Below are 17,550 nucleotides of genomic sequence, written 5' to 3'. Positions count from 1 at the left end.
GCAGGAAAATACCATACTTAAAAGTTTGTGGAAGAAATATAAGTAAAGCTCGCTCCCCCTCTTCTTACAAAAATCACTATGATTTCAAAAGCTAAGAAGGATATTCAACAAATACACAAGGAACTGAAGTCCGTGTATTACTATGTCTAAATAAGGTTACCCATTCATGGAACTGTATTGGAAATAGCTCTCCTTTGTTTTTGAAAACATTTCTAAGAAAGAATAATGCCTCAGAAAAATCACTATTATTCCTAAAGCAATACATTCCAAAAGAATAAAAATTGTGAAAAATTCACTATCAGTGTTAGTAGTAGTAGTTTTGCTGTAGAATTAACTAATATTTCTGTTTATAACTACTTTAAGGACAATAAGAATGCATTATTTTGTAAACAAAGTTGAGAAATGAACATGGAAAATTAAGCAGACCAGCTCCATTAAAAATATTTTTAAGAGTTACAGTTAGTGAAGTGGGCAACTGTGGGTACTAGGAAAGAAATCAAAAATACTCAAAAACAAGGTAACATACCAGCAGTTCTGCAATTAATTAGTGTTCACCTGCATCAACACATATTCCCTATTTATTTCTTAAGGTATGGTTGATTAAGGTTCATATTTTGTTGGTGATAAAATTCAGTGATAGCACAGGACCCTAAACAACAGGTTCCTAGATTAAACAAAATGATAGGAATCAAGCTGATGCAAAACTCAATCATGAAAGGCTAAATATCATCCTTTGCCTGAACTTAGAACAGGAGTGGCTCCTGATACAATAATGTGTCAGTTGGTATCCACATATTACTGTAATACAAGTAAATGACAGCAGTCGTTACAAATAACTATTTACATTACTTGTTTGGTACTTTTTTTTTTGTAGATTTATTAAACATTGTACCTTATCTCTCCTCTATGAAATACTCTTGTGTTTCTGCCAGAGTCTAAATATAGATGAAGGATTAGTCACAAACATTTTCCTGCTCTTTAAGCTCTTCCCAACATCTGTGCAAAATCCCTTAGAGTGAGCCCTGCCTAAGCCTCTGTAGTTTTGTTGAAAAATATTAGAAAACAGTGAAGTGAAAGAGAGAAATTTTCAACTGAACACCACACAATTCATTCTATTTCATAAAACTCGGGAACAAAAAAATATTGAGTAAAATACATTTAATTTCAAATTAGAGAAACAAATAGATCCTTGGCAGAGTACAGTCTTTTAATACGCCGCAGTAAAATTTTGCTTTGCCTTACTGGTTCTTTTCAAATATAATTAATAATTTTTCTGATAGTCTAAAAATTATCTAACACTCCCACACTATTTTGCTAGTCTTCTCACTGCCTCTATTTTTGCATTGTTTAGCTTCTTCCTTTGGATTCCAGTGTTTGGAATGGCCCTTCTGCCTATTCTGTAAATAATACATGCTCATTTAATCCTCATATCTCCATCACTAATTCCAGGAGTAATTTTAATTTAGAGGTTAGAGTAAACCTTTTTCTTTACTGCAGGAAAGAGGAAAAGAAGGACAGAATTTCTTCTCTAATTGCACCAAATATTAAAAACATTGTGCCCTTTATACCCTAACAGTTTCTCATCTTGTCAGTAGTTACTTGTTATTAATGCCAAGCACACTGAAACGCCTCTAGTCGAAAACAGTCATATAACGAAGTTCTGCTTTACAGGCTTTCTAATAATCAACATTTGGGTTTTACAGATATTTGGGCATTCATATTAATTATCATAGAGATGATGATATCTAACCTAAGAGTAAATTTTGCACCAGATAAATGCTATTTAAATGAACAGGTCAATCTTGAATAAGCCAGCTCTAAATACACTGAATGTAATTAATGCAGTATCCCTTCATTTATGAATCTGGAAGTTTACAAATCCACCAGACCTGAAGGGGCTTTTAGCCTTTATCCAAAATCCTTTGAGTTTATGGGCGTTTCCATTGACTGCCATTTCTTTTGGTGAGGTTGTTCTGCGTGTTAAATGCAAACTCATTGGATATTCTGAGCTCCTGCACAAATTACTCTCCTTTAGTATGTTGGTAGCATTCTAAGCTACTGGACTACATCTTCACTGCACATTCTTGGATTTCTTTATTTGACAAAAACTGGATTCCTTACAGTCATACAGCTAAAGACAGATAGTGTGAGAGTTTTACAGCAAAGAGAATAGTTTCAAGGTTAAGGGTTGAAGAAACAGCTGTTTACCATGACTGTGTACAAATCTCAAGGATCTATTTCCCCATCACCACTAATTAACATAGCAAGTAAATGGAGTTACTTGCACATAAAGCCTTCACACATGCACCATCAACTGGTGGAGAGAGCATAGGATTTCAGAATGGAATTGAGTTTACAGTAATTATCGGAAGCTGGATTCAATACTTCTGCTGGGACATTTTAGGGAATGATGAAAGGCAATGTATCTTGAACTGCGAGGCATGGGAAGGTTCCTTTTTTTTTCCTTCAAAGTGATCTTTTGTTCAAAGTTGTGCTTCTTCTGCACAACTTTCATGTATTAATAGCCTGAAGAATCAGTGAAAGCCAGAAGGTCACTTGGAATATTTTAAATATTCTTTGAAAGAAATGCTAATGACAATGAACACAATATAAAGATAGCTGAGTGTCAAATTAATTTTTAATATGTTTTTGATGTGAAGAAGGATGCTCAGTTCAAAAACACTGAAACAGAGCCACAATGATTATTTCTCAAAATACTTCTTAGCTGTATTCTGTTGAATGAATTGTGATTTCTGTTTTTGCAAGGCAGCAGAATATGGACTGATTATGTGGAAAGAAGCAATACTGAATCAGTGCAGAGCTCTGTAATTCATTCTGCTTTTAATTTATCACTCAGCACTCAGTCTTGCTCAGATATTTCAAATGTAACAACACATCAAGTAAAATTTTCTACTGATCACATGGCAAAAGATGCTGACACTGATAAATCATTCATCAGCAGAAAAATGTTTAAAGAACAGATAACAAGTGTTTTTTTCCAGAAAAGAGAAACATATATTACTAGGACCACAAACATAAGCCATTTATGTTCTGTCACCAATGCAACTAATTCAGTACGTAAGAAAAGGTCTTACCTTGTTTTAAGGATATTCAGAAACTGCAAAATTTCTGAAAACTGTATCAATCTAAGGGCTCTTAAAAATCTTAAACCTGCAGCAAAGAAAAAAAAAAAGGCTCTAGTAAAGAATAATTCAAATTATAACAACATTTCACTCACAATGACAGTGATCAATGAAATCAACATAGGTAGCATACAAAATGTCAAATACCTTTGAAATGTTCTTCCATATTTAACGGTTCCAAAATCCTTACCAGGTCTTTTTCAAATTGTTTTCATCTTATTTCCTTAATAGCTCAAGTATCCTACCAGAAAGCCTTAGTTTATATAGGAAGCCATGGCAGGAGACATACAGGCTGAAAGCTAAGGGGCAAAAACCTCACTGAGGTTCTGTTGGTAGTTCTAGTGCACATGTCCTTCTCTTCCAAGTTGTCAAAGACACACACAGATCTGAAACTCCTCAGTCCTCCAAGCTCCCACATTGCTTAGTGAAAAGTAAGAGATTATGGGAAAGAGATCTGATAACCTGGATAAAGCAGACTGAGTATATGCCCGATTAAATTGGTAAATCTTAATGACGTAAAATCTTTTATTGTAATAATACTCCCTATCTCCACCCTAATTTCCAAAAACTCAAGCAGGAGAACAGAGGAACGACACATTCTCTCTTAAAACTGACAAATCCACTATAACTCTTTCCATTGAACTATAACTCTTTCCATTGAACTATAACTCTAGGAATAGATTACACTGACTACTAAAGAAGTAACTATTTTTACAAAGAAATAGCATTTTTGTGTTGAAATCAGGTTGCATGAATAGCAATTCCCAGACAACTGCAAAGCCAGCGAGACATACACAGAGAGAGTGTACGCAAAAGAAAATACTATAGAAGATTAAGGGCTTAAATTATAAAAGAGACTTATGCTGATAGTAAATAATTTGGCTGCAGATCTTTGGCATATGAATAAAAGTACATTGTGTATTATACACATACACAGCTTATAAAATTAAAATAAAGCTTTGAGGATAATTTTTATTAGACAGTACAGCCAAGAGTTACATAAAAGTTGTGTAACATGGTATTGTAACTATTACAGTTAGGTCCAGGGCAGCTTCTTCTCATACTTCCTCTTTATTCACATTTTACCCACTTCCAGTGCTGTAAATCACTTTTTGTTTGTAGAAACTTAAGGAAAGACTTGTCCTGGCGAACATATAAACCTTGTCACAACCTTCATCATCTCTGTGGAGCCGAGAGGTTCCCCCTCAAGAGCAAAGATGCATGTGGTGATATGTGTTTATTTCTGCAGTATTCTTGGAAAGTTGTTAAAATAAAATTATTACTTTTAAGGCTCATAAGGAGCCTTATTAAGTAGCCTTGTTAAGAGTGTTAAGCCTTAACAAAGTAGAAAATCTCTCCTGTCTGTGTATGACATGGATATAAGGTTTCTTTTTAATTACTGACTGTGGGGAACTCTGAAGATTAATCACAACTTGAAAACTGAATTTGGGGATCTAGATGAAAAGCAAAAAAATGATGCTTAATAATTATAAATTTCACATCCATTTGCAATTAGAGGATGATCATTTTGGATCATAGAGCTGAAACTGAGAGAGACTTGTCCCTCTGCTCCACTTGCAGTAGTTCCCACAGTTGCTACTTCTATCCAAAGAGGTGTGGCTGGATTTTTGAAAAACGGCTGCTGGGAGAAAAATCCTCCCTTTCAAATATTTTGCATTGCATCTGAAGTTACCCATTGCAATGTTTCAAAAAGAAGCCTGAGAAACATCAAAGTTAGCAATAAAACCTCTATCTCCAAACTCTTACAATCCTTAAGATATATTTTAGTTGCTGAGACTCAAATGATAGAACAAAAAAGATATGTCATCAGTGCATTTTTTGTGGAAGAAGAAAATCATTATGGATGAAGTTCTGCATTTGCTACAGCCTACACTATTTTAAAGAATTCCCTTCAGAGAATAGAATTTTAAAAAAGAAAAAAGTGGAGTTTGTTTGAACACTTTACTTAAACTACAGATGGAACTGGCTTGTAATTTTGAAAGGTTACCATCACCTTGTAAGCTCTGTATCTTTTCTAGGACATTACTTATGGGGCTGTGTTTTATATCTAAAGGAATTATTACACAGAAAGGATCTTCAGAAACCTCAGTGTATTAGTGTTCTTCAAATATGAAGAACAAAAATAAAATTAAAAAAGTTTTCCTTATCATGGTGGCAAATGAATTCTTTCCAGTATTCTACCCTTTTCAAGACCCAAACAGTTTTGTTATTAGGTTCCTATACGCATCCCATTTTATATGATTTTCTGTACTTTCTGTCTTGCAAATAATCTGCAAGTTCCACCGTCCTAGCAAGAAAGTGATATTTAATAAGAATCTCTTCCTATGTTCATAGTATCAGGACATAACAAAGCATAAGTCTTATTAAAAGACACTAAGAAAAGGCAGATTCTTTAGATGAGATACTGAAAACTTCATAGACAAACTACCATGATCCTGTATGATGCTACCTCCTTGTATTTTATAGACAAAGTGTTTATATTTAATTAGCTTTTGTAGAAACATCAGTCATGTTAGAAATATTGTATTTTTGTATTTACTGTAAAATACTTTCTATATTAGTCAAAAAAGTCCTCTGGTAAATCAATATATATAGGAAATAGAGATTAGGAAAAACCTTCATGACAATACACCTTTGAAGCCTATAAAAATTATGTATTTCAAGTATTTTCAATGCCCATTAAAATTATATTCTTGGTTTTGCTTCAAAGGACCTCTAAAGGTCTTTTTTATGAAAACCTAATTGGAATATAATATTCTTTCCAGCTATGTAGAGACATCAACTCATATAAATGTCATCAGCAGAATGAACATTGCAGGAAAACACTTTTGTTTGCCCTGACAGTCACTGTTCCTGTCCAGGTGCTGAACAAGGAGTGCAATCTGCCTCAGTGGGATAAAGTGTTAGGGTACTGGATTTAGTAATGAATCTACTGGTTCACTTCTGAGTTTTATAATCCACTTCAGTAAAAAATCTAGCCAACTGAGGGCTTTAAAATCCATTTGACATTGACTGATGTCAGAGTCAAGGAGAACCTGGCTCAGGAGGAAACAAGCAGAGACTGGGAGTAGCATTCTTAGTATAAACCATGGTGAGAAAGGCAGACAGTTTGCAAATAGGGCCAAAAGGCTTATAGTTGAGGAGGGAAGAAGCCTGTTTAAAGTAAGAAAATAAGGAATATTCACAAGAGATGGGTATTCCAGAATAGTGTAAAAAAAGAACTCTGAACAAAACACATAAATGGACTGGACAATGGTAGGGCTGCAGCTGGTAGGTTTAAGTAATCTTGTTTCCATGTATTCACAGTATCTTGCTCTCAGGGACCAAGCGTACAAGCACCAGTTAGTTCAGTGTTTGTAAGTGAAACCCGCCATGCCTGCAGTGTTTACTCCCCATAACACTACTAACACAAAGAGTCAGTCAGCGAAAACAACTCTACATAGTAGGGACAAATTACACTGTACAATGCACCAGTGGGCACACCTCCCCAGTAGGTTATACCATGTGAAGACTTTGTGTGGTCTATTGGCAACATCCACTAATACTAGCTGAACTGAAACAAGGATGAAAGGGGAATTCCCATTCTTGAATAGTTATTTCTAAGACTTGACTGTGAAAGGGATAAGAGGTGCTGTTTCTGAATGAATCTGTTTGGCACTCTAAAACATTTAGTAGCATTGACTGCTTGCCCTTCTAGTAAATTATGCTCATTTTGAAAGACTGCAGCTAATTCGGAGGTTTCAGCCTTATTCTTCAAATAGACTACAAAAAGCTGCTGCTGAGAATAAACTGTAAGCATAAAACTCAGATGAAATGAGTTTGCCCCTAAACGTATGATTATTATATCACCTTGAACTTAGCAAGGGGATGATGAATCAACTGAATAATTCCCAGAGGAAAAGTCCACACAGCACTTCATTCTGGTGCTGGTATTAATGACATGCGAAAGTGTGCTTGCAATCATACATGCATCCATGAACTGGTGACAGAGTAATCCTCACAGCAATAACCTTGTTGCAATGAGATTGTTGTCAAACTAAAAATAGCCTAAATTATTCAGTAGGTAGCTCACTATGAATCCACACAAGATCAAAGTTAAAACAAGTTAAATAGAAAAGATTTTGATGGGTCTAACTCAAGAGTAATTATTGACAAAGCATCTGTAAAGAAACAGCCTGTCTGAAAACTAATCACATGTAATCAGTAACACAATGCCCCATGCTATGCTCTCTCACTGTTTTCAAATCAAATTTGACTCACAACTAAGAAAATGTTATCTCTTTCAGGCCCACCGACTCATCAAGAATAGAAATTTTGGATGTTTGTTTATGCATCAAGAATAGTAAACAAAATTCTATAATAGGAGCACTAACAGAAATTCCCATTTTTCAAAAGCTGTCTCAGCTACTTAGACAAATGTGTACATCTCTCTTTCCTTCACAATATTTGGGAATGTATTTTATACATGTGGGGAAGAATAATTTCTTTTAACATGAAATAACAACAGAACTGTTTTACATTTAAATGATATAATCAGTAGTTGAGAAAGGGTAAGTTTCTTACGTATTACAGTAAAGTCTATTCTAATTTTGCACGTTTAATAGGATCCTGCGTGCTAAAGTTAATTGAGCAAACTGCTGAATGCAATGCTCAGGAAGTACTTGCTGTTTTATCTCCATCATGTCATTCACCTTTTTCTTGGCAAGAGGTTTTATATCGGAATTTTCTTACGGGATTTAACTGGAATAGGATATAATCTTCTATACTACAATTTATACAAAAAATAAGTATCAAAAGATTTAATTTATCTAGATCTCTCTAATCATGGAAAAATATACTGACAAAAAGAAGGGCCTCTTCTGTTTGTCAGTCTTCTGCTTCTAAATGGATGACTAAAGTATGCATCTGAGCTGGAGTTTCTTTGAACTGCAATGCCCAGGATAAAGCTAAGAGTGTCATAGATTTCTAGACCAGAAAAAGCTTTTAGGATTATCAAATCTGATTCCTTTAATAATATGAGACAAAGAATTTTAGTCAAAAGTTTCTGCCTCTAGTACAGTAATTTGAGTTGTAGGTATGACGATTCAAATGAACCTCCAAGTATACCATGGGATTGTTTTATTACTGTGAAAATACTTGTTTAGCTACCTGTGTGGCCTGTACAGCTAACAGACCATTTTCAAAAGTCCTGAAAATGTAAAATATGTGTGTAATATGTTCTATTATTTTTACTAGGTGATTTCCTGGATAACGTGTGCTGTAATTTTATTTCAGATTCTGAGTGTTCAACCTGGAACCTGTGGGAAAAAAAACCCAACACCACACACTCCCCCCAACAACCACACCTGACTCCCAGAGATCAAATGCCTACCTCCTGAAATTCTATACACTGAAGTTAGATATGAAAAATAGACACATCCACATCTTTCAGGCCAATTTTGAAGGGTCACTAATAGAAGCCAAATACCACCCTAAAAAACTGAAATCAATTTTAAATATTACAGAAATCAATGATCTATGTAACAGGAAACAATATGTCTCGTTGAAATATTGGGCTAGATGTAGAATTCAACAGGAGTATTTTTATTGATTTCACTACATACTTGTTCAGTTCTGTGAGGTGAGGTGCAAATACTCTCTAGCTATGGCTTTCTGACTCTTTACTAAGGACCCAGTAAAATGGATGCTTTAGACTGGAATAGTGACAGAAACATGACCAATAAATTATGTGCCAGCAGCAACGCAATTACAGTAGAAAATTATTTCCTCTGTAAAGTTTACAGCAAAACAAACTACATTATTTTAAGCTTTATTTGACTTCACAGTCGTAAAGGTGCTGAAATATGGTATTTTCCTGTCTGTCAGACAGTTTTGCAGTCTCTTGGCTGAACTGATGCTTTCCACTGGATTCATATACAGCAGCAATCAGGATTACCCATAAGTTACAAACCCCCAAAAAAGGAAATTTACAATTTTTAATCTATAAAGGGGAAGAGGAGGAAATCACGACAACTAAACTTATTTGTCTTTAATGAGATTCTAAAAATAGAAACAGGAATTGGGATATTTCTTCATTCAACATGAGAAGTCAATCTACCAAAACACCATCAAGCATTACATTATTTCTCATCAATGAGATACATAATCCCTTTCTTATTGCCATATGTTGCTTTTTCAGTCAATAGCATATCCAAAATATTGGTATAAGGGTCCAAGCCACAGAGATTCTGTATACCATTTCTCTTCCTGGCAAACCATTCACCCATTCATCAGAATGGTATCTTCATCAAACCTATCAATGGCTGCTTCTACCCTATATTTGATTAAGACCATATGGTTTATTGAAGACTGAAAAAACCAGAATCCGTATTTAGGAAATCAGAACCTTTTCTGAGATGCATATAATGGCAGGGTAATTTTTAGGATGCAAAATAATCCTATCCTGAACACCTTCACACAATGCCACAGAGCAACCTGAGATTCCACTCCCTGTAGATAGGTTTGAAAATGAAAGCTCAAAGAACAAGATAAGACGACCTAGCATGGGAGGGAAAGAATCTGCCATTTCTTGGAAGCAACACAGCCAAAATATTTTGATAGCTCTCCCTGCCTCTGTTATGCAAGCATATGAGCAGGGAAAACAGCCCACAGCATGAAAAAATCAATACCTTATGAACCAGAACAGCAAAACTGCATCAAATTCAGAATCCACATAGGTTGTATACTAATTGCTTTCAAGCAATGCTGTATCAAAGACTTGTTAATAAATCCCTCTCCTGCACATTTCTTTAACTTACTTTTATACCTGTTAAAATAATGACAGCCATTTTAAAAATAATTTCTTAATAACTCCACCACTGCAGATTATTACATTCCATCCTTCAATAAAGACTGGATTACTTGATTCTAGGTGAATACCGAACGCCTTTGATGAGGTATTGGAGATATGGGCACATTACAGCATATGAGTTTGGGAAGGAATTTTTCCTATAAAGCAACTGAAATCCTGTAGCATTATTTTGAAATTGAAAAATTAAATATAATATCTTTTTAGAAAAGAATAACACTAGCACCAGACACAGAATCACAAACTACAGTTCTAGAACAAAAGTTTAGAGTTGGACCTTACCCCAGTACGAGCCGACCCTGTAACAAGACACCAAGGAGTTTCGAAAAGTATGTTGTTCTTCCTTTTCAGGGATATTAAGTCCAGCTTTGACACGATATCCATTTTGGAACAATTCTCCAAGAGATTTTTTACGCCTTCTAGCACTTTTATAAGTTTCTGTACGCGTGCCCCCAGAAGGGTTGTGGTAGACTAAAATCTTGCCAGGAATCATGACTATGTATCTTCAGCTGCAGGAGCACTGCACATAAGTATTGCGGTCCCGTCTTCAGTCACAGCATCCACTAATAGCGAAGATAGTCATATATTTACCCTTCTTTTTGCTAATTCAGTATCAACATGGAGAGACAGCTCAGAGTTCTTTCTTTAACAGAACTTCTCTTTGGAAGCAGACTTATTTAACTGGACACAGGATAATGCGAAGTTCACCTTTACACATTGCTATCAAAAGATAATTCAGTATAATCTAGTCCATTTCTGTTAGCATGAAACAAACAGAATTAATTCAGATACAAAACTGAGCCTCACAAAACAGAGCCTCAAAAAACAGACTAAGAGTATCACAAACTGGATGGACAAAACAAATCACAGAAGCAGGCAGACAGTGCAGATGCTCCTCTGATCCATGATGTATTAGAGCTTAAAAGCCATCTTCTATCCGGATATTACCACATAAGCTTCTTTCAGATACACTAAAGAACCACACCCATTGATCCAAAACCCACAAATGTGATGCTGTTCACTTGGAATGAACAGGTACTCTTGTAAAGAATATAGTTGTAGTTCATGTACATAAAGGAAATTGTTTACTGTGTATTATTTTCTTCGGCAACTTTACATATCTGTCTTCTGGTTAAAGCTAGTATGCAGAAGGCAGAGGTCGCATAATCAGCCAACTCTTACAGGATTTATCCCAGATGAAATAAAAAAAAAAAAAACCCACAACCACAATAACCCTTCATCTAATCCCAGTTAATGACAGCTATATTACTGGAGGGGGGGCGGGGGGGGGAAACCAACCCACCAATTTAGCCATCAAGCAAGAGCACAAAGAATAGAGCGCATTAGTTCTCTCACGCAGACTTGCACTGTGAATATTCAACAAAACTGGATTTTTGTTCAGTCAGCTACCATCTCATTCAATTAGAAAAAGCTCTTCAAAATAAAATGTAAATGTGAGATATTACCTTCTATGATACACGATATGCTTGCTTAGTCAACTTTCCTGCTTTAAGCATAACATACAAACTTCATCTTGAAAAGGTATCTTCATTTCGAGGAATATGCTTATAATTTCTACTTTTTGTCCCCAGAGGAGCCACAAAGATGCATATGCCAAAAATATATCAATATCTGGAGTACAATGCAAAGCAGACACAAAAACAGACTGCACCATGTGCTTAAAGGAAATGTACAGGATCTCAAAGCATTTTGGAAATGTTATTAAAGCTTGACAATGCCAAATATAGAAATGGGGAGAACCGTACACACAAATTTCAAATTTCAAGTAATATGCAGTGAGTGAATCAGAGGCAAACCACTTCTGTGACTCCTCTACATTGTAACCTTTACACTATGTTCTTACAAACAACCTGGTCATGTTCCCACATGTTCCCACGTTCGCAATAATAAAGTTCCACTGAGTCTAGTGGGAATAGTTTTTGATTCTATACATATGCATGCAGACATACATATGTATATATCTGTGAGCACTTGAATCATTCCTCTCAAATTGGAAGGATTTGAACAAGGTAGTACTTATCTGTGTTACTAATCACATCTTGTACAGCTCAAACTGAAATAATGTCCTACTTACTTTTTACCATATAAGGCATACTATTTTTCTTTCTTTTTGTATTTCTTCTTGAATAGTATTATAATCTTGTTATTATCCAATTTTAAACCTATCATTAGTGTACTTTGTACTTAGTACAGCAAATGTTTGGGTGTAGAAACCATTTACCTTGTGAGCCTGGAACATCTCTAAAGGAAAACAGTACCCAAGTAATAAATAGCAGGAGTCAAGCTGTTTAGTTTACATAACCTATATTTTGGTTTTAATAATTTGACAGTATTCCTTTAACTCTCTCAGCTCCTTGGCATAGCCAGATTTTTATCAATTTTCTCTTCTTGTCAGTGCACTGCTAAATCAGTTGCATACATCAAAAATCTGAAAACAGGAATCAAATGACAAAAACTGGAAATAAATCTAAAATAAACCTGTTCCACAAGTTAAAAATCTCAATCTAAATTTCAGCAGCAGCAGGATGATGACATATTGGGCTGAGAAGCACTATTCAGCATCACAGACAGAGCCACACAAAGATGTTTGTATTACTTTCCTGCGCAGAAGTTTCTGCTTTCCAAGGGAATGTTTTTTAGCATTTTGTTCTACAATCTGATTATGCAAGACAGCTTATTGTTTCCAGTGAGAGTACAGTTCTCTACCATCTATATTATCTACCTATTACTTGGCCAAATTTTTCATATTAGATGTAAAATTAGATTACAGAAAATTGTTCTCTGTAGGCTATTTTTTTTTTTCTTCAATTGTCAAGAAAACTACCTTTTAGATATCCCACCATGTAGCTCAGATGAGCATCTGACTAAAAGTCTGAAGTCCAATTAAGCAGATGATGCCATGAGGAAAATGGCACTGTTTCCAATGTTTCTGTACTTTCTCCTACCCCTGTGAAGGACATAGTTGAGTTTCCTGGTCTGAGGTAGACTTAAAACTCCTGAACTCTGTGTTACCAGAAACACCAGAGATGTGTGCAATCAGCTTAAAAGTATTTACTCCAAACTAATCAACATTCATTCTGTTCTAAAGAGCTCTAGGATGACTTGTTAAAACCTACTGTACCTTCCATGAACCCAGCCTATTTAAAGTATGTTATGAGCGAAGTTTTCCATATTTTCAACAGATGTGTATCCTTGGAGCATATCACTCCATACCCTCTCTGAATTTGCCATAAAAATGGATTGATGTACTTATGGAGGCATTGGTACCATTAAATGACAACTTGCTTTCAAAGTCCATCCACATGTGAAACTATTAATCTCAAACATGCAGGAGAAAAAGCAAGACTTCTCAGCAGCTGAGCTCCACTTAACTTTTGGCTATTCAGGAACTAGGTACTTGCTACACCATCCTGCAAGAGGGCAAGGGAAGAGCAGATCTTTGGCATAGACAACCAATGTATTAGGTAGAAGTGGGTATCAAATTATTGTCCTCTAAAGCACAGGTTAGACAGGGATGACTGATTTGCTGTGCTTTTGTAGGATACTATCTGCTCACAGCTGTGCCCAAAAGCACAATCTAGAAAAAACACAAAACACAAGGAAACCTGCCAAGGAGAAACCTGCTGTAGAGAAAAATAACTTTGACCATCCAGTGACCATTCTCTCCTTGAAAATTACTTTTTAATTTATTTTACGGTAAGGCAACACAGAATGTTCCACATGTTATCTTTCCTCTCTTTCAGGTTGCTACTTCTGAAACTACAGTGTAAAAGCCGTTGTTCTACAAGAAATGGCCCTTTAAAAATCTGGTGTATGCAAATATAAAAAGCATACAGGTTGGCCAACAACTACTTTTTGGTACAGCTTTGTAGCATCATCTTATGACAAAACCAAAACAATCTAATGCCCATTCTGCTAAGCACTTACCACTCATTAATCTCACTAATTATTTTAGAAGGTAAATTTACAATCCAAACTTAAGTTCCTGAAGAAATGCATATAGTTGCATTATTTTTTTTTTTTATCTCCCAGTCTCAAAGCCTTAAGATATTAAGCCATTTTCAGAAAGCTTGGCACTAGCAATAAGAAAAACGGAGTCACTACATACATAAACATTAACTTTGCTGCTTTATATCACTTCAAGCAATGACTATGTCATATTCCATAAGACAAACAGAGATATACCCAGTAGTGAATGAATAGCACATCTTTACATAAAATCAGAGTGTATTACCCTGTAAGCAACATACTTTATAAAGGAAGTATAATCCCACCAAACTGATGGTGGTGCCATTTTTAATGAAAGGCTGAAAGCATGAAGGGAAGCATAGACAATATTCATACTTACCTCATGGAAAAAAGAGCTAGGGAGAAAAGGAATTTATTCATTGGTCATTTTGTTATTTTTTTATCTTACAGTTGCGTAATCCTTTCTAGAGACTGAAGTCCATATTCAAAAAGGATGCAAAATATGCTTTTTTAAATTCTTTGATTTTTGGAGAATAACTTAATTGGACAATTTACTGATGATGCTACTAAAATCAAGATGACCCTTGAAATAAGAGGATACACCTCAGCAAGCTACCTTGCAGAGAGGTGGCACTGAAGGTTGGAAACTTCGGGTTTGTTTTTTAAAGTGCTCATTACAACTCAATATACAGTAGTTTCACTTCCTGAAGAATGACAAGTTAGCATCTTGTACAATTTTCCCTGGCATTCATCAGGAACAAATTGCACTAAAATCAGGAATATGCTATTCTGAGACGCTGTAACTGTGGGGTAGGACAAATGATAAGAACAAAGGCAAAGGAAGGACAAAGGCCAGATCTAAAGCCTGACTCACACTGCAGGACTCATGTTGGTTTAAAAAAAGACTTGCAATTCTGCCTGTCTTTGCTGCTGTGAGTCACAAGGCAGGGGCCATAACTGCCAAAGAAACAATGAGCATACTATGAAATAAGACTTGAAAAGAAGTCAAATATTTCAGTTCTAATCAACTGGTATGATATAATGCATTCTAGCCATTGAACCTTCTTTAGCCTTTGAATTGCACAAAGAAAATATTTAAAGAATAGATATGAGCAGATACATGCAGATATATTAATTATGAAAAACTGGTTATGAAAATGATACACCACGAATTTCTGTATGTGATTATGATCCAAGTGCAATTAAAAAAAAAACAAAACACCAGTTTTCTGACCAGATGGGTGCCAAACTTCATAAAATATTTATGCTTGCCCAAGAGAAGTGATGCCCTTTTACTCAGTGTACAGAATGATTGTTGCATGTGGTTTAAATTTATATTGTAATAACAACAAACAGAATATTTCATACCAGCTGTCAGATTAAGAATTTAGGCATAAAATTTCATAGAAATCAAAGACTGAGGTGTTTTAACTGCTTTTTTGGAAATATAGCAGTCTTGCAGGTCCATACACCACTTATCAGTATCCCTCATTTCACCCCATGCCAGCACTAAAAAGTAGTCTTCACCTATTCAGTATTGTATCATGTTTAAATACAAAGTCTGAGAACTGCAAGTGTCAATTCAGCACTAGGGATGAATGAAGAATAAATCCAATAAAGGGAGTAGCATTTAAAACTCCTCTCTTCAAACTCATGTCAGACAGAAAATCTATCCATGATCTGCCTACTGAGAAGCAAATTCTCAGTGCGTTCCAAGTGCACACAAATGCTTGCACTAATAGGCCAATGCTACCAAATCGCTAAGCATAGGTAGGGAAAATTTCTATGCACTATCAGAGTAGATTAGAACCAGTGCCTAGAAAAGTAGGTGTCTCATGTTTTTCTAGAAGATGCTGTTCCTCCAAATCTATATACCATTTGCTATTTTCCGCTGAATGCAACATATTTCTTATACGATCCACCTTGCATGTTAAGAGTGAGCATGAGAGAATCCAGATGAACCTATCTTGGTTTGTTTTTATTTTCTAGATGTCTCTGCTTTTACAGTGCTCATATCTACACTTTGCCCACAATAGGAAGGAAAGTGAAACAATGCAGAAGCATCCAAACTCAGTGTTAATATGGGATTTAATAGAAAATAAAAGCTGGGATCACACTGTTTTCTTTACAAATTATCCCATATCTCGTTTGAATTTATACGTGCAATATCTTACATGTAGAGACTCAGATGTTCATTGACTGCCATGCCATCATGATAGATATTGCCTGCCAACTAACCACTATAAAAATAACTTTTTCTTAAGTTAGGAGTGTCTTAACCACATATCTAGCCATTACTAAACACTTCGTTAACTATGGTTTAATATTAAGTATCTGAATTTTAAATAATTAAATTATATAAAAATCATATATAAATTGTATATATACACAATACAAATTTTAATATGTAATAATAACAATTATCTTAATTTATTTTATTACATACATAATTAATCACTTAAGCACATAATTAAAAAGTGAACTTCTAAATAATGTCATATCTATTGCCTACAGTAGCCTTTACATAACAGAACATTGGTAAGAACACCTATAGGATTTAGAATTTCAATAGCAGCTATGGAAGTTGGATGTTGAATAGGAAAGGGTCACAAAGGTTGAATTTTGAAAAAAGAATAAACACGAAGGTTGTGAAAGGCATTCAAATCATATTAGGATTTTATATTTATCCCACTGTGATTATTTCCTCTTCTGTCACAAGGCTGAAGAGGCATTACGTCCTTGAACTTCACTGACTCACTTGACTTACCTCAGAGAAAAGCATCCCAGATCGGAATGAAGTAAAAGTGACCAAACTGTTGCAGTGTGAAAATAATATTCACTCTGACATCAGCATATAGTGTCAATGCCATACTTGGCCATTAACATTACAGCTAGCTCATAGCAATAAAAGACCTTTCTGCTAGGCTATGGAGGTATGCATCCACATCCCCTAAGTCTAGCATCAACTGAAATTATTCTACATCTTCAAGCACATGACACTTTGAACGACCAAGGGGCTGCAGTGTGGATGAATGAGATTGACATTAACTGCTGGATGCACAGTGATTGGAAAGGAACCAGCGTATCTCTGTAGCACAGCAGGAACACACCTGTACACAAAACTCATACAGTTCTGAAGGAAAATGTTCCACACAGTAAGGGGGTGATCAAAGAAAAACATAACCAGCAATTAGGAAGACAATAAAGCTGATAGATAATTTATACTGAACAGCAGAGTAACTAGATGATAATGGGGAAGTAACCACTGGTGTTTTGAGTTCCTTGGAAACCTCATAATGCACCAGACTAAACCATTTTGCTCTCAGTCATCTTTGATTATGAGGGACTACAACACTTTCCTTTTGATTATGCAGATTATTGCCTCCAGATATCCTGACTTGAATGCAAAACCTCTTGAAATTGAACTTGACAGGTAAGATACTAAATGGCTGATTCTTTTCAGCTAAACCTCCACAGTGATACTAAAATATTACTATTTTTAATAAAAACAGCACTCAGAATCATAGAATCGTTTAGATTGGAAAAGAC

General features: G+C 35.3%; 1 protein-coding gene across 1 annotated transcript in view; it reads right to left on the bottom strand.

Moving 5' to 3' along the window:
* The window catches only part of LOC104078658 (calcium-activated potassium channel subunit alpha-1-like), a gene marked incomplete at its 3' end in the record, with an annotated part of 40,041 nt that extends 29,537 nt beyond the window's left edge, over positions 1-10,504 (bottom strand). Inside the window, exons 1-2 of the mRNA XM_009580372.1 lie at positions 10,294-10,504; positions 3,096-3,171 (exon numbers count right to left, since the gene is read on the bottom strand). Of these exons, the coding sequence (XP_009578667.1) occupies positions 3,096-3,171; positions 10,294-10,504 (287 nt within the window). The remainder of the gene's footprint in view (positions 1-3,095; positions 3,172-10,293) is intronic.
* Positions 10,505-17,550: the final 7,046 nt, after the last annotated feature.

The sequence above is a fragment of the Fulmarus glacialis genome, unplaced genomic scaffold, assembly GCF_000690835.1.
Source record: "Fulmarus glacialis isolate BGI_N327 unplaced genomic scaffold, ASM69083v1 scaffold21756, whole genome shotgun sequence".
Taxonomy (NCBI): domain Eukaryota; kingdom Metazoa; phylum Chordata; class Aves; order Procellariiformes; family Procellariidae; genus Fulmarus; species Fulmarus glacialis.
This window is presented reverse-complemented; position numbering and strand designations above follow the sequence as displayed.